Below are 27,927 nucleotides of genomic sequence, written 5' to 3' on the forward strand. Positions count from 1 at the left end.
CACTCACATCCCCTGAAAGTGACGGAGAAAATGGAGTCAATTCACGCTCACCTCCAGTGGTGCTGGGGACAGAGGCAGTTGTCATGGGACGGACACTAAAGAGTGTATGTAGGGGCCGGCACTGTGGCGCAGGTTAATCCTACGCCTGCAGTGCCGGCATCCCATATGGGCACCAGTTCAAGTCCCGGCTGCTCCTTTTCCAGTCCAGCTCCTCTGCTGTGGCCTGGGAGAGCAGTAGAGGATGGCCCAAGCCCAAGAGCCCTTGTACCTGCCTGGGAGACCCGGAAGAAGCTCCTGGATTTTGGCTTCACATCAGCTCAGCTCTGGCTGTTGCAGCCATTTGGGGAGTAAACCAGCAGATGGAAGACCTTTCACTATCTTTCCTTCTCACTGTCTGTAACTGTACCTCTCACACAACTAAATAAAAATTTTTTTTTCCAAGAAGAAGAGTGTATGTGAATTGGAAAAACAAAGCCAGAGTTTTACGTGTGTGTGTGGCTGACTGGTCTGGCAATGAAAACTGGCTTTGCCAACTAGGTTAGGTGGCAGTCGTTACTCATTATTTGAAAGAGATAATATGGCAGATGCCGCGGCTCACTAGGCTAATCCTCCAACTCCGGCGCCGGCTCCCCAGGTTCTAGTCCTGGTCAGGGCACTGGATTCTGTCCCGGTCGCTCCTCTTCCAGGCCAGCTCTGTGCTGTGGCCCGGGAGTGCAGTGGAGGATGGCCCAAGTCCTTGGGCCCTGCACCCACATGGGAGACCAGAAGAAGCACCTGGCTCCTGGCTTCGGATCAGTGCGGTGCTGATAAAAAAATCTCTCTTATTTTTATTCATTTATTTAAGAGCAGGAGGCACGGTGCGGGGGAGGAATATTTCCCAAATGCTTGCAAACGGCTCTGGGCCGGGTTAAGGGCCAAAGGTGGGAGCTGGGAACTAACCCAACTCTCCACATAGGTGGTAGGAACCCGATTATTTGAGGCATCACTACTTTATCCCAGGAAGCTGGAGTCAGGAGCAGGGGTTGGGCACTGAATCCCGACACTCTGATTTGGGATGTCGCAGCCTGGTGTCTTAACCACTAGGCCAAATGCCTGCTCCCAAAGTTTTGACAAAACTATATTTAAAAAGTACACCATGGGGCTGGTATTGTGGCATAACAGGTTAAGCCGCCACCTGCAATGTTGGCATCCCATATGGGTGCCAGTTCGAATCCTGGCTGCTCCATTTCCAATACACCTCCCCGGAAAAGCAGTAGAAGATGGCCCACGTACTTGAGCCCCTGTACCCATGCAGGAGACCTGGCTGAAGGTCCTGGTTTCAGGCTTCGGCTTGGCCCAGCCCTGGCCATTGCGGCCATCTGGGGAATGAACCAGCAGATGGAGGATCTCTTTCTATAACTCTGTCTTTTGAATAAATAAAATAAATCTTAACAAAAAAAAAGAAATTCTCAAAAATACACAAAGTAGACAATATCAAAAGAAATCCTCCAATACCCATCACCAAACTCAAGGCTCTTAAAAAAAAAAAAAAAAAAATAGAAGCTGGCGCCGCTGCTCACTAGGCTAATCCTCTGCCTAGCGGCGCCGGCACACCGGTTTCTAGTCCCAGTCGGGGCGCCGGATTCTGTCCCGGTTGCCCCTCTTCCAGGCCAGCTCTGTGCTGTGGCCCGGGAGTGCAGTGGAGGATGGCCCAAGTGCTTGGGCCCTGCACCCCATGGGAGACCAGGATAAGTACCTGGCTCCTGCCTGCGGATCAGCGCAGTGCGCCGGCCGCAGCACGCCAGCTGTGGCGGCCATTGGAAGGTGAACCAATGGCAAAAGGAAGACCTTTCTCTCTGTCTCTCTGTCTCTCTCTCTCACTATCCACTCTGCCCGTCAAAAAATAAATAAATAAATAATTAAAAAATTTAAAAAAATAAAAGAAAGAAAGAAAGAAAGAAAAGCACAAGGGGCCAGCCCCGCGGCTCACTAGGCTAATCCTCCGCTTGCGGCGCTGGCACACCGGGTTCTAGTCCCAGTCGGGGCGCCAGATTCTGTCCCGGTTGCTCCTCTTCTAGTCCAGCTCTCTGCTGTGGCCAGGGAGTGCAGTGGAGGATGGCCCAAGTCCTTGGGCCTTGCACCTGCATAGGAGACCAGGAGAAGTACCTGGCTCCTGGCTTCGGATCAGCGTGGTACACTGGCCACAGAGGCCATTGTGGGGGTGAAGCAACGGAAGGAAGACCTTTCTCTCTGTCTCTCTCTCACTGTCCACTCTGCCTGTCCAAAACAAACAAACAAAACAAAACAAAACAAAAACCAAAAAACACAAGGCACAGTAAAAGCGTTTTGTCAAAAACATCTTATCAGGAAAAGTGTATGGAAACAAACATTACTTCAATTTTCCCAACTCTTCCAAATATATGGGATCCAGAGTACAAGGTTCTTGTTGGAAGAGAGACAAAAGCATTCAGCGGTCTTTAGATAAGGCGTGGTGAAGTGCTTTCGGGGTCTTTCCCAGAACAAGTGAAATGAGTACTTTGCCAGTCAGATAATTTTCAGCTCTTTGCTTACTACAAAATTTGGAGAACTTAACTGAGCTGTCAGCTGACAGATCATTAACAATAATTTCTGGTGACAGATGATGATGTAATTTTGTCATATATCTCAGAAGGAATTCAAGTAATTGAGTGTTACTGCTGCAATAAGATGCCTTTATGTGGGCAACACGTCTCAGGGCTCCCACTTGTGAAAATCAGAAACTGGAGCTGGCTCCATGCATCCAGGGGCTCGTGAGCTAACGGGAAACACAAAGCCCTGGATCAGTGAGGAACAAACTCTCAATTGGAATTCATGCTTGAAGATTATCTCTAAAATGTGTCTAAGCTGTTTCCATCAATTACGTGCCACCAACAGCTATCACAGAAGAAAATCTTGGTATAAGAGATTAAAAAAAATTTACAAAGTTTTTTTTTGCAGGTAAAATATGACAGAGTGTGAAGCAGCATCCCATACGGGCGCTGGTTTGAGTCCCAGCTGCTCCACTTCCAATCTAGCTCCCTGGGAATGACCTGGGAAAGCAGTGGAAGATGGCCCCTGCACCCGTGTGGGAGACCCAGAAGAAGCTCCTGGCTCCTGGCTCCGGATCAGCCCAGCTCCAGCCATTGTCTGTAACTCAAATAAATAAATAAACCTAAAAAAAAAAAAAAAAAAAAAAAAAAACCAACTGGGCTGGTGCTGTGGCATAGTGGGCTAAGCCTCTGTATGTGGTGCGGACAACCCATATGGGCACCAGTTCTAGTCCCAGCTGCTCTACTTCTGATCCAGCTCTCTGCTAAGTGCTTGGGCCCCTGCACCCACATGGGAGACCTGGAAGAAGCTCCTGGCTCCTGGCTTTAGATCGGCTCAGCTCTGGCCATTGCAGCCATTTGGGGAGTGAACCAGCAGATGGAAAACCTCTCTCTCTCTTTAATTCTGCCTCTCAAGTAAATACATCTTTTTTTTTTTTTTTTTTTGGACAGGCAGAGTTAGTGAGAGAGAGAGAGAGAGAGAGAAAGCTCTTCCTTCTGTTGGTTCACCCCCAAAATGGCCGCTACGGCTGGTGCGCTGCGCCGATCTGAAGCCAGGAGACAGGTGCCTCCTCCTGGTCTCCCATGTGGGTGCAGGGCCCAAGCACTTGGGCCATCCTCCACTGCCTTCCCGGGCCACAGCAGAGAGCTGGACTGGAAGAGGAGCAACCGGGACAGAACCGGCGCCCAACTGGGACTGGAACCTGGAGTGCCGGTGCCACAGGCAGAGGATTAGCCTAGTGAGCTGCGGCGATAGCCAAGTAAATACATTAAAAAAAAAAATATGTGAAAGAGTTAAAACTTTTAATGTTTCATAAATGCTTGATAATGGGTATAAAATTATGACTGCATTTATATTCTGCTGGATACATTGTAAAGAGCTAGGTTACAATTCTTTTAAAAAATGTTGACACTGGGGCCAACGCTGTAGCATAGCCGGTAAAGCCGCCACCTGAAGTGCCAGCATCCCATATGGGTGCCAGTTCGAGTCCCGGCTGCTCCACTTCCGATCCAGCTCTCTGCTGTGGCCTGGGAAAGCAGTAGAAGATGGTCCAAGTCCTCGGGCCCCTGTACCCATGTGGGAGACCTGGAGGAAGCCCCTAGCTCCTGGCTTTGGATTGGCGCAGTCCTGGCCTTTGTGGTCAATTGAGGAGTGAACCAGCGGATGGAAGACCTCTCTCTTTCTGCTTCTCCTTCTCTCTCTGTGTAACTCTTTCATATAAATAAATAAATCTTAAAAAAATTTTGACACTTGCAACAGACCATACTCTCTTCATTTAAACTCAAGCTGAAAAATTCTATGTGTCAGGTAGAAAACGTGCAAGGGCTACATGGGTTTCTGGGATTCCCATGGGGCCAAAGAAAGCATGAAGGCCACTGTCTATCTCCACACATCCCTCAAACATCCCAAACCCCACACACCCCAAGTCCAGGCTGCTCCTCTTCCTCCCGCCACAGGTCAGCAGTGCTTGTCACCTGCCTGGAAACTGGTATAAACTTCCGCTGCCCTCAGCTTTCTCTCCTCAGCCAGCTGCCGGTCCTGTTAATTCAACTCTGCTCTCCTGATTCTGTCCTCTCCTTCTCCTACCACCACCCACATCTTCCTGGACACGAGCAGGAGACGAGATGGCCCTCTGGTTCCCTCTCTCTATCTTCCATTCCACGGCCAGAGCTATCAGTTCAGACCAAAGCCTGCCGAGCAGTCTCTAAACCCAAGCACCAGCATTACGACAGGCCAGACCCCCGGACCCGGCCTCCGCTTCCTTTCGCGGGGCCTCCCTTCTTTGCATTTCTCTACTTCCCCTGGGGATCACTCCCTGTGCCTTCGGCCTGTCCTGTACTTTCATGCCAGACGCCAGCCTGGAGTCTGGTCTTTCCCTGTGAAGGCCCCGTCCACCCACACTTCACGCAGCTCTAACTCAAAAGGCAGCTGCGAGCAAGTGCGGACAAGGATGTGGGGTGACTGCAAGCCTCCAGTGCTGGAGGTGACAGAAGCAGCACAGGTGCTGGGAGCCAGGCTGGTATTCTTCAGGCTGATCAGTTACCACACATGGGCTCGGCCAAGGAAGCCAGCAGAAAGGGCCCCGTCCTGGATGACTCCACCCCCACGACATGTGCGGAACAGGCAACAACGAGTGGAGACAGAGAGCAGAGGAACGGCTGCCGGGGGCCGGGGGCCGGGGGCAGCAGAAAGCAGGCATTGATTGCTAATTGGTAGGGAGTCTCTCTGAAGAGAGACAAAAATGTTCTAAAAAGTACACGGTGTTGATGGTTGAACAACTTAAGAACAAACTGAAAAAAAAAAAAAAAACAAAAAACCACAACCCACAACTCCAGAGAATTGTATACTGTAACTCGATGAATATAAATTGTTGTGGGCCTTTGCGGAGTGAACCACTGGATGGAAGAACTCTAGCTTTGTATTGCTCTGCCTTCCAAGTAGATAAAAAGAAACTTTTCTTCTTAAGGGTTTTAAAAGCAGATTGCTGGTACTGAAGTGCTCACTCTGTCGTCCGCTAGGTGCAGGGCGCTAGTGAGGGATTTCATCTCCTTGTTTCTCAGTCTCCTCGCCCACAGAATGTACCTGTCTCAAAAGACTTCCGACAAGCAGGTTCACACACACACAACGTCCTGCACAGCACGCGGCCGTCGCGCAGTGGACCTGTACGTGTGAGCTGTGAGGTGTCACTGTTCTGTCAGTCAGCTTTCTATGGCCACCACTGGTCGCTCTCCCTGGCTCATATTTGAAGGTCCTTAGGAAATGGGACCAAGCCTTGCTCTATTATCTATTCTTGCATTTCCCAAAGAGGAAGAACATCATCACAGACTGGCAGCAAGACAGGAACATGGGCCGTGGCGGCAACCCTGGGACTGACGTCACCGGGGTCATGACCCAGCAGCACTGGGCAAATCTGATACAAACAAGGGCTCTTCTGACACGGGAGAAGATGGGGAAATACTGCAGCAGACAGCACTCCTCAAGATCTGCTTCCACCAAGGGTTTACCCCGCCCCCCGCCCAGTGTGGAGAAGGATCACGTACAGCATGCAGTCAACAGCCTTGCCCAAATGTGAACGTGGTACCCACACTTGCCAAATTGCCTCCGTATATTTCACTTGTTAATTCTTACTGAGTGCCAGTCACAAAAAAGACACCACATGTTAGAGTCTGAAAATGTACAATTTTCTTTCCTAGGCAGACTTCCTCTCCACAGTACTAGAAGAGGTTCAGGTTATCAGTCTCCACATAGCCATGTGCAGTGTTCACACCAACATAAATCACAAAACCTGCATTTACGAAAATTTACTCTAAAGGTGAAAGGAATTCATGTAATTCCTTTTTCTTTTCTTTTTTTAAAGATTGATTTTATTTATTTGAAAGCCAGAGTTACAGAGAGAGCTTCTTCCGGGTTTCCCACACAGGTGCAGAAACCCAAGGATTTGGGCCATATTCCAATGCTTTCCTAGGCCATAAGCAGAGAGCTGGATTGCAAGTGGAACAGCAGGAATCGAACTGGTGCCTTATGGAATGCCGGCACTTCACCTGCTAGACCACAGTGCTGACCCCTGTCATTTCTTTTAACCACAGGCATCTGTCAAGTAGTATAATAGATATAAAAACACAGTAGATTGCATTTGGCATAAGCCAATGGGAAAAGCTAAAAAAAAAAAAAAAAAAAAAAAATCCATTAGAAAAAAGAAAAAAATTTCCTAGACCAAGGTGGTACTTGTAGAAGCAAATTCTTAGCATATGGTTTATTTATTAGAACTTAAATCATAATATGACATCTTAAATTCAGCATTATAGGGGTTGGTATGGCATGGGAATTAACCCTCTGCTTGCTGTACTGGTGTCCCATATGAGTGCCAACCCAAGTTCCAGCCGCTCCATTTTCAATCCAGCTCCCTGCTAATGCGCCTGGAAAGCAGTAGATGATGATCAAGTACTTGGGCCCCTGCCAGCCACGAGGGAGACCTGGATGGGGTTCCAGGGTCCCGGTTTCAGCCTGGCCCAGCCCTCACCTTTGTAGTTGTTTAGCGATCTCTCCCTCTCCCTCCCTTCCTCTTTGTAACTCTGCCTTTCAAATAAATAAACTTAAAAACAAGGCACTTCAAATATAGCATTACAGTACATATCAATAATTGAAGCAAAAATATCTTCTCCCAAAAATTTCATGTAAACACTTCTCTCCAAGTGAGATTAAATTAAAATATCCCATTTCCAAGTTCTTGCACTCAAGTATGATCATCAGTAAGATAGGAAAGTACTATTAGCAATAAAATATTTTAGGCTGGAACCAAACAACTTAAAGGCTGGCAGACACCCAAAGCGCTTGGACTCCCTGGTTGAGATCAGATAACTGAGAGGCCACCAGTTCACTCTGCAAAGGCGGCCACGGCCACCCTAATCTCGTGGCCCCTACATTCCCTCCACACGCAACTTCCAGCTTTCTCGCCACCCTCTGACAGATCCTGCTGTGGGGTCCACTGCTTACTGCGTTTACAGAGCCCCCTTGGTCTTTATTTTCAAGTGAACAAAAGCTGTGCTTTAAAACTCACTTCACTACCCTGTTCAGCCGTTATTCCTTCGGGCATTCCAGAATCATTAAAGTTTGTAACCTCAGACTCAAAGTGCCTGCTGATAAAGTAGAAGGAAAAATACTTTAACCTTGGTACACAACAGATGTTAAAGAAATATTTGCTGAGTGAACGAACCCAACAAAGATGCCATCTGTCTCAACAATCTCAGGTCGGGGTACAAATTGCACAGCCCAACCCAGATGCAGAAGCAAGGAGGCTTTCTGTCATAGTTTCTGAATAATTATGGATTTGGTGGAAACCAGAAGCATCTTGCTGGGGAGATAAAAATACAGCAGCAAAGCTGTTCTACATTGGTTCTGCAGTGTTCTCAACACCACTGATGTGAGCGGGTTTGAGGGGAAGTGACAAAGCAAGGTCATCAGCTGGCTTGGTGAAGTTTACCCAGGGATGCCTGGCAGCCAGAGGGAGGGAACTCAGCGCTCGCTTGTTCCCGCTACAGCATGCACTTTAGCCTCACTTCCAAGGTGGTCCCTGGGATTTAGTTTTCATTTCGCTAAGTAAAGCAAAGCCCCAGGGCGCTGGCTTCCGACCTTCGCTGCACGTAGGACTCGCTGGGGGATTTCTAGAGAGCACACTGGTTCCCAGCCCCAGACACTCTCGTTTGCTGGCACGGGGGACTCAACGCGCAGCCGCTCTGGGAAGCCACGGCCGACTTGCAGGAACTTACACCTGAGGCCGGACGATCTTCAGCTGAGTGAGGATGTCCTTCTGCACCCTGGGGTTGGCTGTGGCCGTGAGAGCCATCACCGGGACAGACGGGAACTTCTGGCGAAGCATGTTCATTCTCTTGTAGTCTTGACGAAAATCGTGTCCCCACTAGTTGGAACAAAACACTGTTTTTCAGGATGTTTGGACTTTCCTTATATAAAAAGCAAACACTGGCCGATATACTAGGAACGACTTTATTCTTCAATGAAATAGCAGGAGAGCTCACTCAGCGTGGGTTTGTCTCCGTTCTACAAATACATCTGCTTTGGGTGGCACACACGTGTCGAGACTTCCAGACAAAAGAGCCGGACGTACCTGACTGACGCAGTGCGCTTCGTCAATGACAAAACGCGCCAGGAGCTTCCTCTCGTACAGGTTCTCCAGGGTGGAAATCAGCCTGTTGCTGGCACAGACCTAGACCAGAAACACACCAGACATTGAAACTCAGCATCGCGCTGATGATGTCACCTTCTCACAGCTGAAGCGGGCTCAAAATCTCCGTAGAGAGTGGGTGCTCGTTTGGATCTACAGAGAGAACAGCAGAAGCCCTGTCCACGGCGCCCGGAGCCACCAGCACATCTAGCACCCACACCCTGACAGGGACAGGCCGAAATGACACGGAAGCCGGCCTCAGGGCACTCTCACTGGTGCCCTCTAGGACAATTAGAACATCAGAATGCGGACTTCTAATTGACCGTAACCCACTGAGTAAATAAAGACTGCTTGGGTTTGCACTGATACAAACAGGAAGCTTGTGGAATACGGGGAAGCCTGCTCCTCCACTACGGCAGAATTTGGAAATAAGGAAAATCACGATTTGGCATTCATTGCGGTCGTCACTGACTGGGGAAGGGAGTGAGTCAAAGGACACTACACAGACTCAAAGCGCCCCACTGCAGGGGACCTGCACATTACGAAGGCCAAAAGGGGAAAAAGGCCTGATTGCAGGGGAGAGGGCTGCCGGGCACCTCAACCAGGTGACCAGGTAAGTGACATCATTATGGGCTGAATGGCCCCTGAGTGCCTCCTGAGATGCTCCCGCCAAAGCCAACAGTGAACAGCGGGAACCTAATCAGGAGGAAAGGCAAACTGAGGGGCGGCCTTCACAACCATCAGAATCAGCACAGGCAGGGAGTGCAACGGCTCCAGAGAGATGGATCCGGACATTAGTGAGACTGGAACAAACTTTGTAGATTGAGTGACGTGACTGTAACCACGTGCATTTAATGTTACTGTAACCACGTGCATTTCCTGACTGGTTAATCACACTGAGATTATCCGGGATACAATTCCCGACGCTTAGGAAATGCACAGTGCAGTATTTAGGGTTTTCACTTCCTCTCAAATGTTTGAGGGGAAAAATAGAGAAAGGAAGAACAATGAAGTGTTCTGGGTGAAATTTATAAGGGAATTCCTTACACTATGCTGTACATCAAAAAACACGTCAAAATTTTAAAAACATTCATGAGTATTTCTTGTAGCCTTTAATAGTATATTTAAAACAATGATATGCATACAAACCTTCTCTGGAGTAACATACAGAAGTTTTATTATTGGGTCTTTTTTTGATAACTGGAGGTAAATACTTGCAGCTTCCGAATCAGTCTTATCGCCTGTTAGATACGTAGCTGGAATCTAAGCACAAAAGTAATAAATGATTCAAATTTTATACAGTAACCTGACTTAAGAGCATATTTATTCTTAGGCGTTAACATATTTTCTAGGTCATACATTTGACCTCTCGAGAGATATAATCGGGGTGGGCATCGTCGCAGCAGCGGGTTAAGCCACCACCTGGGGTGGCCATATTCCACACGGACGTCCTTGCTCTATTTCTGACCCAGCTTCCTGCTCACGTGCCTGGGAGGCAGCGGATGATGGCCCAAGTGTTTCAGCCTCTGACACCTGTGTGGGAGAACTGGGTAGAGGTCCTGGCCCAGCCCCAGCTGCCGCTGACATGTAGGGGCTGAGCCAGTGGATCAAAGAGCTCTCTCTCTCTCTCCCTGTCAGTCTGCCTTTAAAAAAAGGGGAAGTAATCTCAACACAATAACAAATAATCAGTGCATATATTTTAAAAACCCTTATTAAGCACAACTCAAAACAGTCTCCCCATTGTTCACTTCCTTTTCTAGGGCTGATTTACTTTTCCTCTTTTCAACAGGAGAAATATGAATTTAGCATCCCAGAGATTACAGTCCAAGTGTATGGCTTTTTTTTTTTTTAAAGGCTAATGTATCTTGAGGATTTTAATGCATAATGACACTAAAAAGGCCACAACATCACAGACGCCTGGACAATGGCCACCTTCATTGTATTAAGGCATTTTTGGGAAGAAAAACCAAATCAGTGGTCTTGTTGACAGATTGTGACTCACAACCGCGAAAACAATCTTGGTTGATCACAATATGAAGAATTTAGGGGAACGCATTCATATCCTTCCTTAAATTCAGCCCTGAGGAAAAAAGACATATGTGTGTGGGCATGTGCATGTGGCTGCATTTTAAGATACAAGGGAGAGAGAACTATGCTGACTGGCAGACGCAGAAAAGGAAATCCTTTTATATTAAAAAAAAATTCACATCAGCAAAATATAGGTTTTTAAAATACATTTTTTGTAGAATAAAATCAGATTGAATTATGAACCATGGGTTGCCTGTATCAGAATTTCCAACAACTTGTGCTCAACCATACAACTTAATCAACAGGTGCATTCTTTCTGACAAGTCATGAGGTCTTTCATAAAAATGCTGTCAGATACCCAGAATACAGCAACAGAGTCGTTTCTAAGGCAAGCTTTCACTGGCGTTTTTATGTCATAACTTACATCCAAGGAGGTCAGCTTTTGGACTTGATCTACTATTAGTGATCTCAAGGGGGAGATGACAATAGTAACTCCAGGAGAAATACAGGCAGGTAGCTGGTAACACAAACTCTTACCACCTCCTGAAAGGGAAACAATGCAAAAATACCTGTCAGGTTCTATCTTGAGAGCAAGAAGTTACTAAGGAAGCCACATACAATATTAATAGGACACCAAGAGATATTGCCCATGGTGCCAACAACTTGCTACACAGAAATGAGGCAAGCTATTCAGCCAATCTAAATAATGTGTAAAAATACTCTTTCAGCACATCTTATACAGTTACATAAAATAGTAAAAGCAAGAATCAGGGCAGGAAATTTAAATGCAATGGAAATTGCTTGAAAAACTTCTTAGGAAATCAAGGGATCTCTAAAAATCATGATAAAGGGATTAAAAGACTTACTTTCCATACAACACTTAAGAGTTAGAATGTAATAAAATACGCAGTTCTAAAAACCACACACAACATGGCTTACTATTCCTATGAGGACCCAGAAGGCACTTCTATGATTTCAGTTTTTCTTAAAATTCATTAATTAACAAATTTTAGCTGAAAGGCAAAGACAGAGAGAGAGACTTCTCACTCTTTCAATTTCACTCTTCCAACGCCCACAGCATCTGTACGTAACACAGGTCTTCCATCTGAGTGGCAGGAACCCAGGCACTGGAGCCATCCGGGCTGCCTCCCGGGGTGTGCCTTAGCAGGAAGCTGGGATCAGGACCAGGAGTGGAACTGGGAACTCTGATATTGGACATGGGCATTCCAAGCGGTGTTTTAACCAGTAGGTCGAAGGCCTGTGCCTTGAATGTACACAAACCACAAGTTTGATTTAGGGTAAAAGGAACCTTAAAAGTGCCTCCTTGACGGAAGGGAATTTGGCATAGCAGTTAAGACAGGAAATGGGATGCCTGCGTCCTGTGCGGGAGAACCTGGTTTGAGCCCAGCTCTCCCACTCCTGACCCAGCTTCCTGCTAATGTGCACCCTGGGAAGCAGCAGTGATGGCCCAAGCACCGGGGTCCCTGCCACTCAACCAGGAAACCAGCACGGAGTTCTGGAATCCGGGCTTGCGTCTGGCCCAGCCGTGGTTGTTGTAGGTGTTTGGGGAGTGAACCGGCAGACAGAAGACCTCTCTGCCTTTCAAATACAGCCAAAATAACTACATAAAGCAGGGGGTTGTGAGGCATGAGGCTGCAACCCAGTCCTGGCCCTCTTAGGGGGGTTTAAAAAAAAAGGCCCTAAAGGACCTGGGAAGCCCCGAAAGTCACTGCATCAGTTCCTCACGGAGGGCCTTTCCAACAGTGAGCGTCTCAGATTCCAAACCAGGGTCAAAATGGAAGACAGGGAGTGATCCAGTTAATAAAATTGAAAATTCTCCTGGGGCTGGCGCTGTGGCATAGCGGGTAAAGCTGCTGTCTGCAGTGCCAGCATCCCATATGGGCACCAGTTCGAGTCCTGGCTGTTCCACTTCCAATCCAGCTCTCTGCTATGGCCTGGAGAAGCAGTGGAAGATGGCCCAAGTCCTTGGGCACCTGTACCTGCATGGGAGAACCGGAAGAAGCTCCTGGCTCCTTCTTCGGATCAGAAGATGGAAGACCTCTCTCTCTCTGTCTCTGCTTCTCTCTCTAACTCTGCCTTTCAAATAAATAAATAAAATAAATCTTAAAATAAAAAAAAAAAGAACTCTAGTTGGCAATACCTTTTGGACAGGTCAGCAGAATAGAAATCCAGAAATGGAATAGAAAACCAATATATGAAGGGTGGCATTAGATGTTAATGGAGGGACCGGTGCTGTGGTGCAGTGGGTAAAGCTGCCACCTGCAGTGTCAGCATCCCATATGGGCGCCAGTTTAAGTCCCAACTGCTCCACTTCCCATCCAGCTCTCTGCTGTGGCCTGGGAAAGCAGCAGCAGATGGCCTCTAGTCCTTGGGCCCCTGCACCTGCATGGGAGACCTGGAGGAAGCTCCTGGCTCCTGGCTTTGGATCAGTGCAGCTCCGGTCATTGCAGCCATTTGGGGAGTGAATTGGTGGATGGAAGACCTCTCTCTCTCTTTGTATAATTCTGACTTTCAAATAAATAAATAAATAAATCTTTTAAAAAAAGAAAATGCTACTATCTAAACTAACATCACTTAAATCTGAAAAATGGTTTGAAAAAATCCAGACACGCAGTCAACATTATTTAACAAAGACGTCAGTGACTAAGCAAGTAAAGGGCAGAGGGAGAGGCACATGGGACTGAAACCCCAGAGGCTGCGAGCCGCCCCAGCTCCCCGGGAGATGCTCTCGCTTTCGTGGGGAAAGCTGAGCAGTGGCGGCAGCACATGGGAAGTCCTGGACTCCCCCAGACTGGGGCCGAGGAAGCACTGCGCTCACTGCTTTGCACCTGACCGCCTGGACTCTCCGGGCAGCAGGCATATTTACCATCATCCTAGCACCGCACAGCAGAGCTGTGTTCTAAGCCAGGCCACCCCCCAGAGCTGAAGGGTTGACCCACCATGCAACATCAGTGTGCGTCAAACCTGCTGCACTTACCAGACTTACTCAGAGAAAAGGAAAAATTGCCAAGGAAAAATTCTGGATTAATTCGACACAATGAGCTTTGAGTTGAAGATCTTAAAGGGCTGTAAACCCGACCACGTTGCCAGCGGGAGCAGAGGACTCGAGCTCACACAACTTCCTCCTCTGCCACGGGAGGTTAAGGGGTCCCTCAATGGCAGAGACACTGTGGAGGTGTTCTTTGCACTTCTGTTAAAGGCTTTTATTTGACATCTGCCAACGTGTCGCTGCCAACTCCTGTCTAAAAATACCTACCGGTGGGCATCAGGATGAAGCAGTCCTCCCCAAGCAGAGCCGCGTTGATCGCCTCCAGCTGATTCGTTCTGAAATTATGCAGACCAAACTTTTTGTGAAAAATCTTCATCATGTCTTTTGTATGGGGAAAATTCAGACTTTGGAAACGCTCGTGTTTCAGATTTCCAGATGCTAAACTTTGCGCAGGCTTGTCTGGGAAAACAATCAAAGGTTAAGAAATGAGAGTGCACTGGGTAACAAGCCCACATCAGCATTCACCTCCCAGAGTCGCCCACACAGGGCTCCCTGGGGCTCATGTTTCTTATTTCTGACTGGTGCACTGTCTACGGGGCGCCATGTGATGTCTCAACGCATAGTACCTATTGCGTGCAACGGTGTTCCAATCAGGGTAAACATATCTTCTCAAACACTTATCATCTCTCTTAAGGTGAAAACAATAAAAATCTTCTCTTCTGGGTTTTTGGAAAAAATTCTAGTCTCGACACTGCGGGCCCCGCCTCAGCGCGTCTCTAGATCTGACTCTGCCCCCTGATCGCTGTCCACGGTGTCACAGCTGTCCCGGTCACCTGGCCCGAGATCTCTTTCCTAACATTTCCCACATCCGCCCTGCTCCGCACCCTGGCTGTCGCAACTCTGGCTCAGCACATGGAGTGACAGGTACTCGTGCCAGTCCTGGCAGCCACTCTAACCCCAACACTCAGTCCTCTCGAACATAATTGCCAGCGTCAAGTGTGACACATTGTAACACGATACAAAAATAAATTAATGGTTATTTTAAAGGTCACGGCATTAACTGTCAGAGCAACTTCTGAGGTATTAAGTTGTCAATGGCAAAAGAGGGAGTGCTGTGCTTCGTGCAGCCTTGCACGTAGAAACTTGTTTCCAGGAAACACTGCGATAACTTCACAGCATTGATGTTAAGGCTTTAAATTAATTTTGGCTTTTCCTTGGAGCCTTTACAATGGCTAATCTCACCTCCCCCTCAAAATTTCTCTCACTTAAACTGCGCTCCGAAGGGCAGGAATCGTCTCTACTGCTTTATATGTGGTATGAACAGAACCCGCACAGGAGTGAGCCCTCAGTATGTGTGTGCTGAATGAATGACAAGGACTCTAGGCCCAATGCTTCCACATCCTTAGACGGCCTCACAGTTAGTTATTCTAAGACATAAAACGTGTTTCTCCAGGATGGTGCCGTGACACAGATCACCTGCGATGCTGGCATCCCATATGAGCACTGGTTCAAGTCCCAGCTGCTCCACTTCCGATCCAGCTCCCTGCTAATGTGCCAGGGAAAGCAGTGGAAGACGGCCCAAGTGCTTGGTCCCTGCCACCCTCATGGAAGACCTGGATGGAGTTTCAGGCTCCTGGCTTTGGCCTGGTCCAGCCTTGGCCACTGCAGCCATTTGGGGCATGAACTAGTGGATGGAAGAGCTCTGTCTCTGTCTCTCTACCTTTCAAATAAATAAACAAGCAAGCAAATCTTTGCGGGGAAGAAAAAGTTTCTCTACTTCATAAATTAATCAATCCTCATCAATCCAGAATTCTAAAAATATATACACTTTCAGCACATAAATTCATCTTTGCTTTTTCCCATCCCCAAATCATAAAAAACTTGGCCCTCGTGAGCTATTGTTTTAGGGACTAAAGAACCTTACTTGAAAGGCACATTTGTAAACGACTTCGGAGCTTTACTACAATAGGTGATAATTACACACTTTACAAAACTACAGCTGCAGCACAGACAAAAGAGCAACTTGCCTTTGAAACTGTGATTTGTAATTCATATCATCAGTAGAAATTCGCACAGAAACAATGTGACTTCAGGCAGCCCTGACTTGCTGTGGTTTCTCTTACACAATTCCTACTTTGGACAGTTTTGGTTCCCTGTACTATGTATGCATTCGATTTATCATAAACTTACCCGCGTCATTCTGAACTGACTCTGAGATGTGCCTGCGGTGAGCGGTGGACACCATGGGAAGACAGCTGGTCTTGGCTGAGGAAATTCTCTCCGATGCTGACCTCACGGGGCCCCCTTCCCTGATAGGGCGATAGGCAGCTGTGGAGGACTTGTTGGCTGCTAAACTATGCATTATATCTTCCCAGTCGTCGTCATCATCAAAGTCGTCTATGTCAAAGTCGTCGACATCACAGGCGGCCCGGGCGTCTCTCGCTGTGTCACTCGCTGAAGCCCTGTGCTTGCTCTGGTCCCTCACGGCCGTGCTGGTGAGCACGTTTTCTGGGAAGTAGCATCTTCCATTTCTTTGTCCCGTCCTTGGGGTGTCAGCCCAGTTGCCGCTCACGAAGGACTTGTGTAAGTGGGAACTGAATGAGGGTCCTTCGGAGAGATGCTTTGTGGGAGCTGAGAATTCCGTCTTTCCCGGGGGAGTGGTCAAACATTTCCCATTGGAAAGAGAATTTGAGGGGAGGTGTGGAAAAGTTGGCGCCTTAACAGAATCCCCCACAGAGCAGGACTCGCCATCCACAGGGCTTCCCAGGGAATCAGGCCCGACTTCCCACAGTGAACCAAGAAGGCTGGCCCCGTTTCTAGTAAAATCTGCTTCGGCCAGGAGTTTCCTTCTGAAGAGACAAAACAGGACAACATGTTAAACACAGTTGTCTACAATGGTTGGCCACAAAGTGTATCTTCCAACAGAAATCCTGGAAAATGTATCCTCTTTCCCTCAATCTAAAAAATTTCAATTTAAGTGCTACAGGAATGGTTTGAAGAGTGAATCCATTTAGAACGGAGTCTGGTGACAATCACCCTTCGGAGGATTTGCCCTGTGCACTTTGGACGCGGGGGGGGGGGGGGGGGATGCAGTCAGATGCGTTCCAGGAGTGAGATCCAGGTACCTCGTGTCCCGCTGGCGTAGCAGCTCGCTCCCACCCTCCAGGGCTCTCAGGGCCTCAGCAGGGATGGCATCGACTAACACGCAGATGTGCTCCATCACTTGAAGCAGCCGCCGCTGCACGGGGCTCGGCCGAGCTGCAAGGCAACGGTGCTGTTAGGTCTCCCTTAGAAACAAAAGACTTGGCCAGCGCCGCGGCTCACTAGGCTAATCCTCCGCCTTGCGGCGCTGGCACACCGGGTTCTAGTCCCGGTCAGGACGCTGGATTCTGTCCCGGTTGCCCTTCTTCCAGGCCAGCTCTCTGCTGTGGCCAGGGAGTGCAGTAGAGGATGGCCCAGGTGCTTGGGCCCTGCACCCCATGGGAGACCAGGAGAAGCACCTGGCTCCTGCCTTCGGATCAATGCAGTGCGCCGGCCATGGCGGCCATTGGAGGGTGAACCAACGGCAAAGGAAGACCTTTCTCTCTGTCTCTCTCTCTCACTGTCCACTCTGCCTGTCAAAAAAAAAAAAAAAAAAAAAGAGAGAGAGAGAAAAGAAAAAAGAAACAAAAGACTTAAGATTCCGAAGACCACAGGTGTGAAACGTGAACCACTGTAGAACAAGAGCACAGACAACCAGACGCGTCCTTTCATCTGCCTGTGAATTAGCCTGGAATCAGACTGTCTCTAAGAACAGAGAACACGTAAGTGTATTTCCATTCAGTCTCACGACCACTCCTAACAGTGCTCTTAGGGTAACCGCGGTTGTTGGGAGGCGCGAAGCCCTTGCAGCTTACTGTGTTTAATTCACTACGAGGTAAGGGCTGGACGGGCAAGAACTTCAGCACTAACAGCACCGCACGTGGCTTTTCTTTGCCCAACTCCCTCCATGGGCATCTGGTGTGAGGCAGTCTGAAGGGAATCAGCTCTGGGAGACTTTTTTTAAATTAGGCAAGGGGGCAGCAAGCGGGTCCAGCACCAAAGGGAAAAGGACCAAAAAAAGGGCTGGGCTCACTGTGCCCCAGGTCTTTAATCCCCTTCCAAAGGGGAGTGGTCAATTAGCCTAAGTGGCCGGTGGGCACACAGGTGAGACCTTTTTATTTTTTAAAGATTTATTTATTTGAGAGAGAGAGTGACAGAGACAGAAGGACACACACACAGACACACATACACACACACATCTTCCATCTGCTGGTTCACTCCCCAAATGGCCACAACAGTCAGGGGGCGGCCAGGACAAAGCAAGGGGCCAGGAACTCCATCCAGGTCTCCCACGTGTGTGGCAGGAGCAGCCCAAGCACTTGGTCCATCGTCTGCTGCTCTCCCAGGCACTGGCGTTAGCAAGGAGCTGCACTGGAGCTGGCACTCTAAAATGGGATGCTGGCCGCTGCCTGTGGCGGCCTAACCTGCTGCACCACAACACTGGCCCCAGCTCCAGGAGTGTTTATAGACCAGCTGTGAAAGAGGACCTCTCTTTCAACAAGCTTGACCACCGCTGCTGGCGGCCTCTCTGTCACCACACAAGAACGGACAGCTTGTGGATAAGAACAACATAAAGGAATGAAAAAAAAAGAAGAAAGAAAGAAAGAAAGAAAGGAAGGAAGGAAGGAAGGAAGGAAGGAAGGAAGGAAGGAAGGAAGGAAGGAAGGAAGAAAGAAAACAGGCTAGAAGGAAATGCGGGGCTGAGACAGGAGCCAGCCGGGGAAGAGGGGGAGCAGGCAAACGCGAGAAAGCCCGAGGACGCCAGCCAGCTGGCTCCAGGGCCTGGGTTACCCATGTGACGAGAACTAGAATGTCAGAGAAGCTGGGATTTTAGACGCAGTCAAGAAGAGGTGGTTTAGGGGAGCGAGGGGGAGCAGGGACCCCTGTCCGCCTCTAGTCTCTAAGGGGGAGCGAGGACCCCTGTCCGCCTCTAGTCTCTAAGGGGGAGCGAGGACCCCTGTCCGCCTCTAGTCTCTAAGGGGGAGCGAGGACCCCTGTCCGCCTCTAGTCTCTAAGGGGTATGGGAGAACACCCGGTGCGGCGAGCTGCAGGAGAGCCCGAGGGAAGAAAACGCTCCGAGCTGGGAAAGGAACAGGCACTGGCTGCGGAGTGACAGCCAAGGACTCAGGGGCAGGAGGCAGAGGAATCAGGACCAAGCAGCTGTGAGAATGGCTGGGGACGGAGGAAATGGGTGGGGGGTACGTGATGGTAAAAGTGGAAGTGCTAAGTCCCCACGTGACTGTTTTCTATGAAAGGAGAATGGACAGGAGACTGGGCAGTGTCTGACAGGCCAGAGAGAGACGCAGGAGTCCCAGCTACTAGGAAGGCGCTCAGGTCTCCAAGGAGACCAAGGAGACACAAAGGCAGGACTCGGGGGCCCGGCCACTGATAGAGGCGTCCCGCACCGTGGAGTGGAGGAAAGTGAAGACGAAGACACACACACACTGTTGTAACTTTCAAAAACACTTGAAGGTGACTGCCCAAAGCCACAGGCTGGTGATCTTGATACCAATTCAAGGGGAAATCTAGAACATGCTATCGAATACCTGGTTTGTGAGCTCTAAGAGTTCATAAAACCAGACCAGGCATCTTCATGTATTTCCTTCCATGAAAGGATTACTAGACTAGCAGGTAACAATGGCTACCACTCCCCGAGGGACCAGGGCACCTGACACTCTGAGCCCCAATCACCCAGGGCCCAGGGCACCCCTGACACTCTGAGCCCCACTCCCCGAGGGACCAGGGCACCTGACACTCGAGTCCTCACATCGAGGCAGGTGCTCCTTTCCTCATTCTATGGAAGGAGAACAGGTGCAGAAGTTAAGGAGCCTGCGACAGTGTGGGGGAGGAGGAGGAGGAAGGGGAAGAGGAGGAGGAGGAAGCTGTGTCAGTGGCAGGTCTGCATCTCTCTAGAGCCAAGGCCTATCCCTTCCCTGGGGCCTCTTGGAGTCCCGTGACCAGGTCCACTGCACGCACAGGGACAAGGGAGAGAAACGTGGCCTCATGGGGGATTTGTGACTCGCTGAACAACAAGTGATGATGCGCAGACTGGCGTCAGCTGCGGAGGCCTGATGACATTCTGCAGGACCGTCCTTGCCCCTGTCCTCGCTGACCATTTTATCAGTGGAAATGAGTGACACAGAGAAGGCCGAGTTCACGGGTTATCAGTGGATGTTTAAGGGCCTCCAGGCTGTTGGGCCGGGGCCCAGCCCTTCTGCTGTCTGGATCCAACCCTCCTGAATCTTCATGTGTAAAAATAAGGATGGAGGAAACCACGTTAAAGGGCCGGCGTGAGGCTGGAAGGTGTTTAGGAAAGCATCCAGGACATCAGATAGAACATCTCCAACAACAGACTCAGAGACCAAAACAAAAGAAGTTCAGAGGAAACAAAACAACACATGGATAACACTACACGTGTGCACGTACACGCCCTGCACATGACACAGAACAACACGGCACATATCAAAAAGGAGAATTCAGACAGTATGAAAGAGCTCACGGAAATTCACTAGACAAAAATGGAATATTCCACAGAAGAGTTAAAGATGAACTATAAAAATCTCCTAACAGAGAGACAGAAAATAGAAAAAATAACTAATAGAAGTCTAACATTCAAATAATAGAAGTCCCAGGAAAAGTGAAAGAGAAAATGCAAGGAAAGAAAATCAGAAATATTTCTATAAGAATACAAATCTACCCGATCCTTCCCTCTCCTCCCCACTTTCCTTTTCTTTCTCTCTCTCGCTCTTTCTTTTTTAAAAAAGATTTATTTATTTATTTGAAAGGAAGAGTAACAGAGAAGAGAGGGAGAGACAGAGAGAGGTCTTCCATTTTATGGTTCACTCCCCAAATGGCTGCAATGGCCAAGGCTGGACCAGGCTGAAGCCAAGAGCCAGGAGCTTCCTCTGGGTCTCCCACATGGGTGTAGGGGCCCAAGCACTTGGGCCATTCTCCATTGCCTTCCCAGGTGCATTAGCAGCAAACTGGATCTGAACTGAAGCAGCAGGGACTTGAACTTTTAACCTGCTGTACCACAATGCCAGCCCTGAGGGCACTGTCGCTCCCCCTCTTCGTGGAGGAACGACACAGGACCCTGCGCTGTTCTTTCTGTCTGCTCGGCCCTCCCCGGGTTTGCTGCTGGTTCTTCCCGGGTTGGCTACTGTCCCTTCCACCTCCGTGGAAGGGCAGTTCCCCCTGGCCACATTCCCCACTTCCGCAGGGGAGCGGCACACCGCCGGCCGGCTCTCTGGGGGCTGCACAGGTGTTCCTTCAACTAGATGTTCCCCTTAGATGTTCCTGGTGCATGCCGTCTCTCTCCTCCTTTATAGTCCTCCTCCGCCAATCCCAACTCGGCTGCCCACACGCCGAGTACGCTGCTCTCCTCCAATCAGGAGCAAGTCCTACAGTTTATTAGCTGAACTGGAGGCAGCTGTGTGGAAGCTGTTTACTTCTCTCCCAGCGCCATATTGTGGGAGAGCAGATGCATAGAATAAGTCTTAATTCCAGTTAACTCAGTCTAGTCCGGATTGCTCCCCACAGGCACCAATTTCTAGGCAGAAAGTGCCCCTGGGAAGCATGAATCATGGAATGGGACAAGAGATCACTATGTTTCAAAGACTTGCAGCATGGTTGGGTTATTTATAGTCAATGTTTAATAAAAAGTAAAACATGAATTAGAACTACATGAAATGAGTAAGCAAAATATATTAAACTGTAAATGAACATCCAGACCACAGCTTTTAGGAGGGAGCAGCAGAAGGACAGGTCTGGAGACCAGGGCCGGCACTGTGGTGGAGTAGGTTAAGGCTCCATCTGTGGTGCCAGCATCCCATGTGGGTGCTGGTTTGAGTACCGGCTGCTCCTCTTCTGATCCAGCTCTCTGCTGTGGCCTGGGAAAGCAGTGGAAGATGGCCCAAGTGCTTGGGCCCCTGCACTCATGTGGGAGACCCAGAGGAAGCTCCTAGCTCTTGGCTTTGGCCTGGCTAAGGCCACTGCGGTCACCTGGGGAGTGAACCAGCAGATGGAAGACCTCTCTCTGTCTCTCCCTCCCTCTCTCGGTACGCAGAGGGTTAAGCTGCCTCTTGGGGGAACCGCATCCCACATCAGAGTTGCGTCCTGGGGACTCTGCTTCTCTTCAGCTTTGTCAGTGCATCCTGAGGCGCAGCAGGTGACGGCCCAAGTACTCGGGCCCCTGCCACCCACGGGGGAGACCCAGGTGGAGGTCTTGGCTCCTGGCTTCAGCCTGGCCATCCCCTGCTACTGCAGACATTTGGGGAATGAATGTGGATGATCTTTCTCTTTCTGTAGCCCTACCTTTCAAGTAGAATAAAAAATTAAGCAGTAGAGCCAGTGCCTTGGCGTAGCGGGTAAAAGCCGCTGCTGCAGTGCCGGCATCCCATATGGGCGCCGGTTCTAGTCCTGGCTGCTCTACTTCCGATCCAGCTCTCTGCTGTGGCCTGGGAAAGCAGTGGAAGATGGCCCAAGTCCTTGGGCCCCTGCACCCGCGTGGGAGACCCCGGGGAAGCTTCTGGTTCCTGGCTTCAGGTCAACACAGCTCCGACCGTTGTGGCCAATTGGGAGTGAACCAGCAGATGGAAGACCTCTCTCTCTCTGCCTCTCCTTCTCACTGTGTAACTCTGACTTGCAAGTAAACAAATAAATCTTTTTTTTTTTTTTTAAATTAAGCAGTAAACATCTAAAACACTTTTTAAAAAATGTTTATTTGAAGGGCAGAGTTAGAGAGAGAGAGAGAGAGCAAGAAAGGGAAAGACACAGAAAGTGAGGTCTTCTAACTGCTGGTTCACTCCTCAAATGGCCACGACAGACAGAGCTAGGCCAGGCTGAAGCCAGGAGCCAGGAGCTTCTTCTGGGTCTCCCATGTGGGTGCAGGGTCCCAAACACCTGGGCCATCTTCCACTGCTTTCTCAGGCACATTAGCAGGGAGCTGGATCGGAAGTGGAGCAGGTGGGACATGAACCAGCATTCACATGAGATACTGGAGTCCCAGGTGGAGGGTTAACACCACATGTGGGCCCCAGTAAATGTTTTTTTAAAGACCCAATATATTTAGCCTGGGAGGGGGAGGAATAAAACTCCTAGAAGCTCTATATTTATCTCACAAGGATTAAAGTTATAGGGAGGAAAATTTTGGCTCAATATGAGAAATATTTTTAAAGAAATTTTTAAAAAAGGATTTATTTGGCCGGCGCCGCGGCTCACTAGGCTAATCCTCCACCTTGCGGCGCCGGCACACCAGGTTCTAGTCCCGGTCGGGGCGCCGGATTCTGTCCCGGTTGCCCCTCTTCCAGGCCAGCTCTCTACTGTGGCCAGGGAGTGCAGTGGAGGATGGCCCAAGTGCTTGGGCCCTGCACCCATATGGGAGACCAGGAGAAGCACCTGGCTCCTGCCTTTGGATCAGCGCGGTGCGCCGGCCACAACGCGCCAGCCGTGGCGGCCATTGGAGGGTGAACCAACAGCAAAGGAAGACCTTTCTCTCTCTCTCTCTCACTATCCACTCTGCCTGTCCAAAAAAAAAAAAAAAAAAAAGGATTTATTTATTTAGTTGTAAGTCAGAATTTCAGAATTTCAGAGAAAGAGGGACAGAAGAGAGAGAGCCCTTCCATCCGCTGGTTCACTCCCCAGATGACTGCAACAGCTAGAGCTGTGTTGATCTGAAGCCAGGAGCTTCTTCTGGGTCCCCCACATGGGTGCAAGGGCCCAACCAGTTGGGCTACCCTCTGCTGCTCTCCCAGCCGTATTAGCAGGGAGCTGGATCAGAAGTGGAGCAGCTGAGACATGAACTGGCACCCACATGGGATGCCCACACTGCAGATGGTGGCTTAACCCACTGTGCCAACCCCAAGAAATACTTTTATACTTCTAACAAGCAGCATTTTCAAGACAGAGAATGTACCTTGTAAGAGCATGAGGTTAGCACATGCTGGCTAATGGATGATTCTGTGACATTAGAATCTGTAAATCTGCCATTTCACGCTGCATAGCCACAGATTTGGAAACACAATCTTACGCTGTTTGCAAAATTAAGTAGCTGAATTATGTGACTCATCTAAACACTCTGTACCTTCACAGCCCGCTGTGGTTTCTGGATCAGGCTCCTGCGGGGTGAGTTTCTCAGGTTTTGACAAAAGGTCTTGTGCCGGGCTAAGGACATCCTTCTCTCTGTGCGAGGTGTCCAGGTCCTTCAACATACTACAAAGCAGAAAGTTAGACCAATCACGCCACAGATCAGAACACATGCATAATTTTTTCTGCAACTGGCCTGACAGATGGCAGGAAAGAGGAGCCTGGCTTCCTGTGCCCCTGTCCTGACACCTCTCAGCTGGCCCTTGGTCTTCCCCCTCCTGAATCCAAGAGGCCTTTCCAGCTTTCTCTCTCGTCGGTCCTTTCAATGACCGCAGGTTCCAATCTCAAGTATCACACTCCTCACAGGCCCTGCATTGTCTGTTTTGGGGGGTTTTGTCCCTTCTCTTCTCCCAATTTCAAAATCTGTGCTTCCAATGTATTTTAAGGAGTTATTTATGGGGCTGGTGCTGTGGTGTAGCAGGTAAAACCACTACCTGCAGTGCCGGCATCCCATATGGGCACAGGTTCAAGTCCCGGCTGCTCCACTTCTGATTCAGCTCCCTGCCAATACACCTGGGAAAGCGCGGAAGATGGCCCAAGTGCTTGGGCCCTTGCACCCAGGAAGGAGACCTGGAAGAAGCTCCTGGCTCCCGGCTCCGGATCTGCCCAGCTCTGGCCATTGCAGCCATTTGGGCAGTGAACTAGCAGATGAAAGCTCTCTGTAACTTTGCCTTTCAAATAATAAATCTTTAAAAAAGGGGGGGGGGGGCAGGCAGAGTTACAGAGAGAGAGAGAGAGAGAGAGAGACAGACTCCATCCACTGGTTCACTCCCCAGATGGCAGCAATGGCCAGGATTGGGCCAGGCTGAAGCTAGGAGCCAGGAGCTTTATCTGGGTCTCCCACCTGGGTGCAGGGGCCCAAACACTTGGGCCATCCTTTGCTGTTTCTCCTAGGCACATTAGCAGGGAGCTGGATCATAAGTGGAGCAGAAGGACTCGAACCAATGCCCATGTGGGATGCCGGCACTGCAGGTGGTGGCTTCACCTGCTATACTGCAATGCTGGCCCCTGCACTTCCACTTTTTTTCTTACACGCCTGTTCCTCCAGGCCCAGTCTAATCATTACTCAGTTTTCCCCAGTGAGAGGTTATTAATGTCTCTTTCTTCTGAAATTCCGAAGCATTTCAGTTAGAACTTCTTGTATTATGCCAATATGTATATGAATATGTTTGTAATAATAATGAAACCATACAGATTACACACAAATATATATATATATTTTAAAGATTTATTTATGTATTTGAAAGAGTTATACACAAAGAGAAGGAGAGGCAGAGGCAGAGAGAGAGAGAGAGAGAGAGAGAGAGGTCTTCCATCCGATGGTTCACTTCCCAGTTGAGTGGGAGTTGGGCCGGAGCTGCGCCGATCCAAAGCCAGGAGCCAAGAGCTTCTTCCAGGTCTCCCACACAGGTGCAGGGGCCCAAGGACTTGGGCCATCTTCTACTGCTTTCCCAGGCCAAAGCAGAGAGCTGGATCGGAAGTGGAGCAGCTGGGACTTGAACCAGCGCCCATATGGGATGCCGGCACTGCAGGCGGTGGCTTTACCTGCTACACCACAGCACCAGCCTCAGATTACACACAAATATATTAACATATAAACACAGGGCAGCGTTATGGCACAGTTGCTGCCCACGTCTCACATCAGAGTTCTGGTTCAAGTCCCAGCTACTCCAATCCAGCTCCCTGCTAATGTGTCTGGGAAGACAGCAGATGACGGCCCAAGTGCTTGGGCACCTTCCACTCACAAGGGAGACCTGGATGGAGTTCTGGTTCCTGGCTTTGGCCTGGCCCAGCCCAGTCCTGTCTGGTGTGGTAATTTTGGGAGTTAAACAGTAGATATAAGATCTCTCTATCACTTTTTCAAATAAATAAATCTTAAAAAGACAGCACTTTCTAGAATTAGAGAAAGATCTGCCAAGGAGGTGGGATTTGAACATCTGGAAAAACAGGTTTGGGAAAAAAGTGGCAGACTATGAAGGAAAGACCGAAAAAGACAATTCTGCTTTTTTAACATTGAGGAATCAACTATATTCTCCTAAAGTAGAATTCTGAGACAAAATTTTCTAATTAAAAATTATGGTTTTATACTGGATTTCTTTTTTAAAGATTTATTTATATGAAAGGCAGAGTTGGAGAGAGAGATCTTTCATCTGCTGTCTTACTCCCCAAATGGGCGCGATGGCCAGGGAGGGACCAGTCTGAAGCCAGGAGCCTGGAACTCCCATCCAGGTCTCCCATGTGGGTGCAGGGGCCCAATCACTCGGGCCATCTTCTGCTGCTTTCCCAGCTACATTCCCATGGAGCTGGATTGGAAATGGAACAGCTGGGACTTGAACCAGTGCCCATATGGGATACCAGCATTGCAGGCAGAAGCTTAACTGGAGGCGCCACAGTGCCAGCCCCTGTAACTCTGACTCTCAAATAAATTAATAAATCTTAAAAACAAAAAAAATTAGGTAGAGTTATTCATGGTATGACAACTCAATAAATTATGTAGCTATTACAAGGAACAGGAACATGCAGCAATATGGAATATGTTTAAAAAATAATGTTAAAAGAAACAGAATATGAAATTATTGTTACATATGGATTACAACAATGCAAAAATCAAACCCACATGTGGAGCAGGATCAAAACCAAACATGGGCAAACAAAATGTTTTGTTGGAACTGTGGGACTATAAATATTTCTTCACTCTTATTTAAAATGGGTGCAATACAAACATTTTAAGAAAAAAGCAAAAAGTCAGGCATCCAACAAGGCACTGATGTGGCCAGGAGAAAGCACTAGACGGATCCTAGGGCATTTGTCAAGATTCATGGCACCCCGGGTGACCCCCTGCTGCTCCTGGGGCCCAGCACCCACCGGTGTGAGGCAGACCTGAACTCTAAAGGAGTGATCGCTCTGTTTCAGAACTTCTATAGGGCTCTCTGAACTTAGAAAGGAAAGAAGACAGGTGAGTTCTACCGGTTCACTAGTTTAGTTATCCAACAGAAATCACACTTCAGGGGCTGGCGCTGTGGCACAGCGGGTTAAGCAGTAGCCTATGACACCGGCATCCTATACAGGTGCGTTTGAGACCTGGATGCTCTCTCTCTCCCTTCCTCTAGGTAATGTCCTTTCAAATCAGTTAATTAATTCATTTCCCAAAGAACAATCAGGCTCTGCGTCATTTCAGGACCAGGATTTTGGAAATAGAGTGTTTTAAGGAATATATTAATCATGCCAAAAATCAACTACACATAACTGATTGGAGGTTCCATAATGAAATGATACATCTTGGAGCCAGTGTGTAGCATAATGGGTTAAGCCACTGCCTGCAACACTGGTATCATGGCTGCTCCATTTGTGATCCAGCTCCCTCTAACGCATCTGGGAAAGCAGTGGAAGATGTCCTAAGTCCTTGGACCCCTGCACCCACGTGGGAGACCTGGAAGAAGCTCCTGGCTTTGGCCTGGCCCAGCCCTGGCCATGGTGGCTATCTGGGGAGTAAACCAGTGGATGGAAGACATCTCTCTCTTTACTCCCGTCACTATCTCTGTAACTCTGTCCTTCAAATAAATAAAATAATAAGTAAATCTTTAAGAAAAAGAAAACAAAATGATACATCTTTAGAATACTGCTAATTAGGCCGGTGCCGCAGCTCACTTGGCTAATCCTCCGCCTTGCGGCGCTGGCACACCGGGTTCTAGTCATGGTCGGGGCGCCGGATTCTGTCCCGGTTGCTCCTCTTCCAGGCCAGCTCTCTGCTGTGGCCTGGGAAAGCAGTGGAGGATGGCCCAAGTGCTTGGGCCCTGCACCCGCATGGGAGACCAGGAGAAGCACCTGGCTCCTGGCTTTGGATCGGCGCAGTGTGCCGGCTGTAGCAGCCATTTGGGGGGTGAACCAACGGAAGGAAGACCTTTCTCTCTGTCTCTCTGTCTCTGTCTAACTCTGCCTG

At 49.0% G+C, this 27,927-nt stretch overlaps 1 protein-coding gene across 5 annotated transcripts in view; it reads right to left on the reverse strand.

Moving 5' to 3' along the window:
• BLM (BLM RecQ like helicase) overlaps nt 1–27,927 on the reverse strand; it is a 111,104-nt gene that overhangs the window by 34,189 nt on the left and 48,988 nt on the right. For all 5 annotated transcript variants that reach the window (XR_011381053.1, XM_008275317.4, XM_051834324.2 and 2 more), the window contains 8 exons: nt 23,926–24,053; nt 16,889–17,021; nt 15,954–16,612; nt 14,031–14,222; nt 11,178–11,296; nt 9,875–9,988; nt 8,669–8,767; nt 8,313–8,461 (listed from right to left, as the gene is read on the reverse strand). Coding sequence is in view for 4 of the 5 variants with exons in the window: in XM_008275317.4 (XP_008273539.2) it covers nt 8,313–8,461; nt 8,669–8,767; nt 9,875–9,988; nt 11,178–11,296; nt 14,031–14,222; nt 15,954–16,612; nt 16,889–17,021; nt 23,926–24,053 (1,593 nt within the window). In the remaining variant the exon portion in view is untranslated. The remainder of the gene's footprint in view (nt 1–8,312; nt 8,462–8,668; nt 8,768–9,874; nt 9,989–11,177; nt 11,297–14,030; nt 14,223–15,953; nt 16,613–16,888; nt 17,022–23,925; nt 24,054–27,927) is intronic.

Source organism: Oryctolagus cuniculus, chromosome 12, assembly GCF_964237555.1.
Source record: "Oryctolagus cuniculus chromosome 12, mOryCun1.1, whole genome shotgun sequence".
Taxonomy (NCBI): Eukaryota; Metazoa; Chordata; class Mammalia; order Lagomorpha; family Leporidae; genus Oryctolagus; species Oryctolagus cuniculus.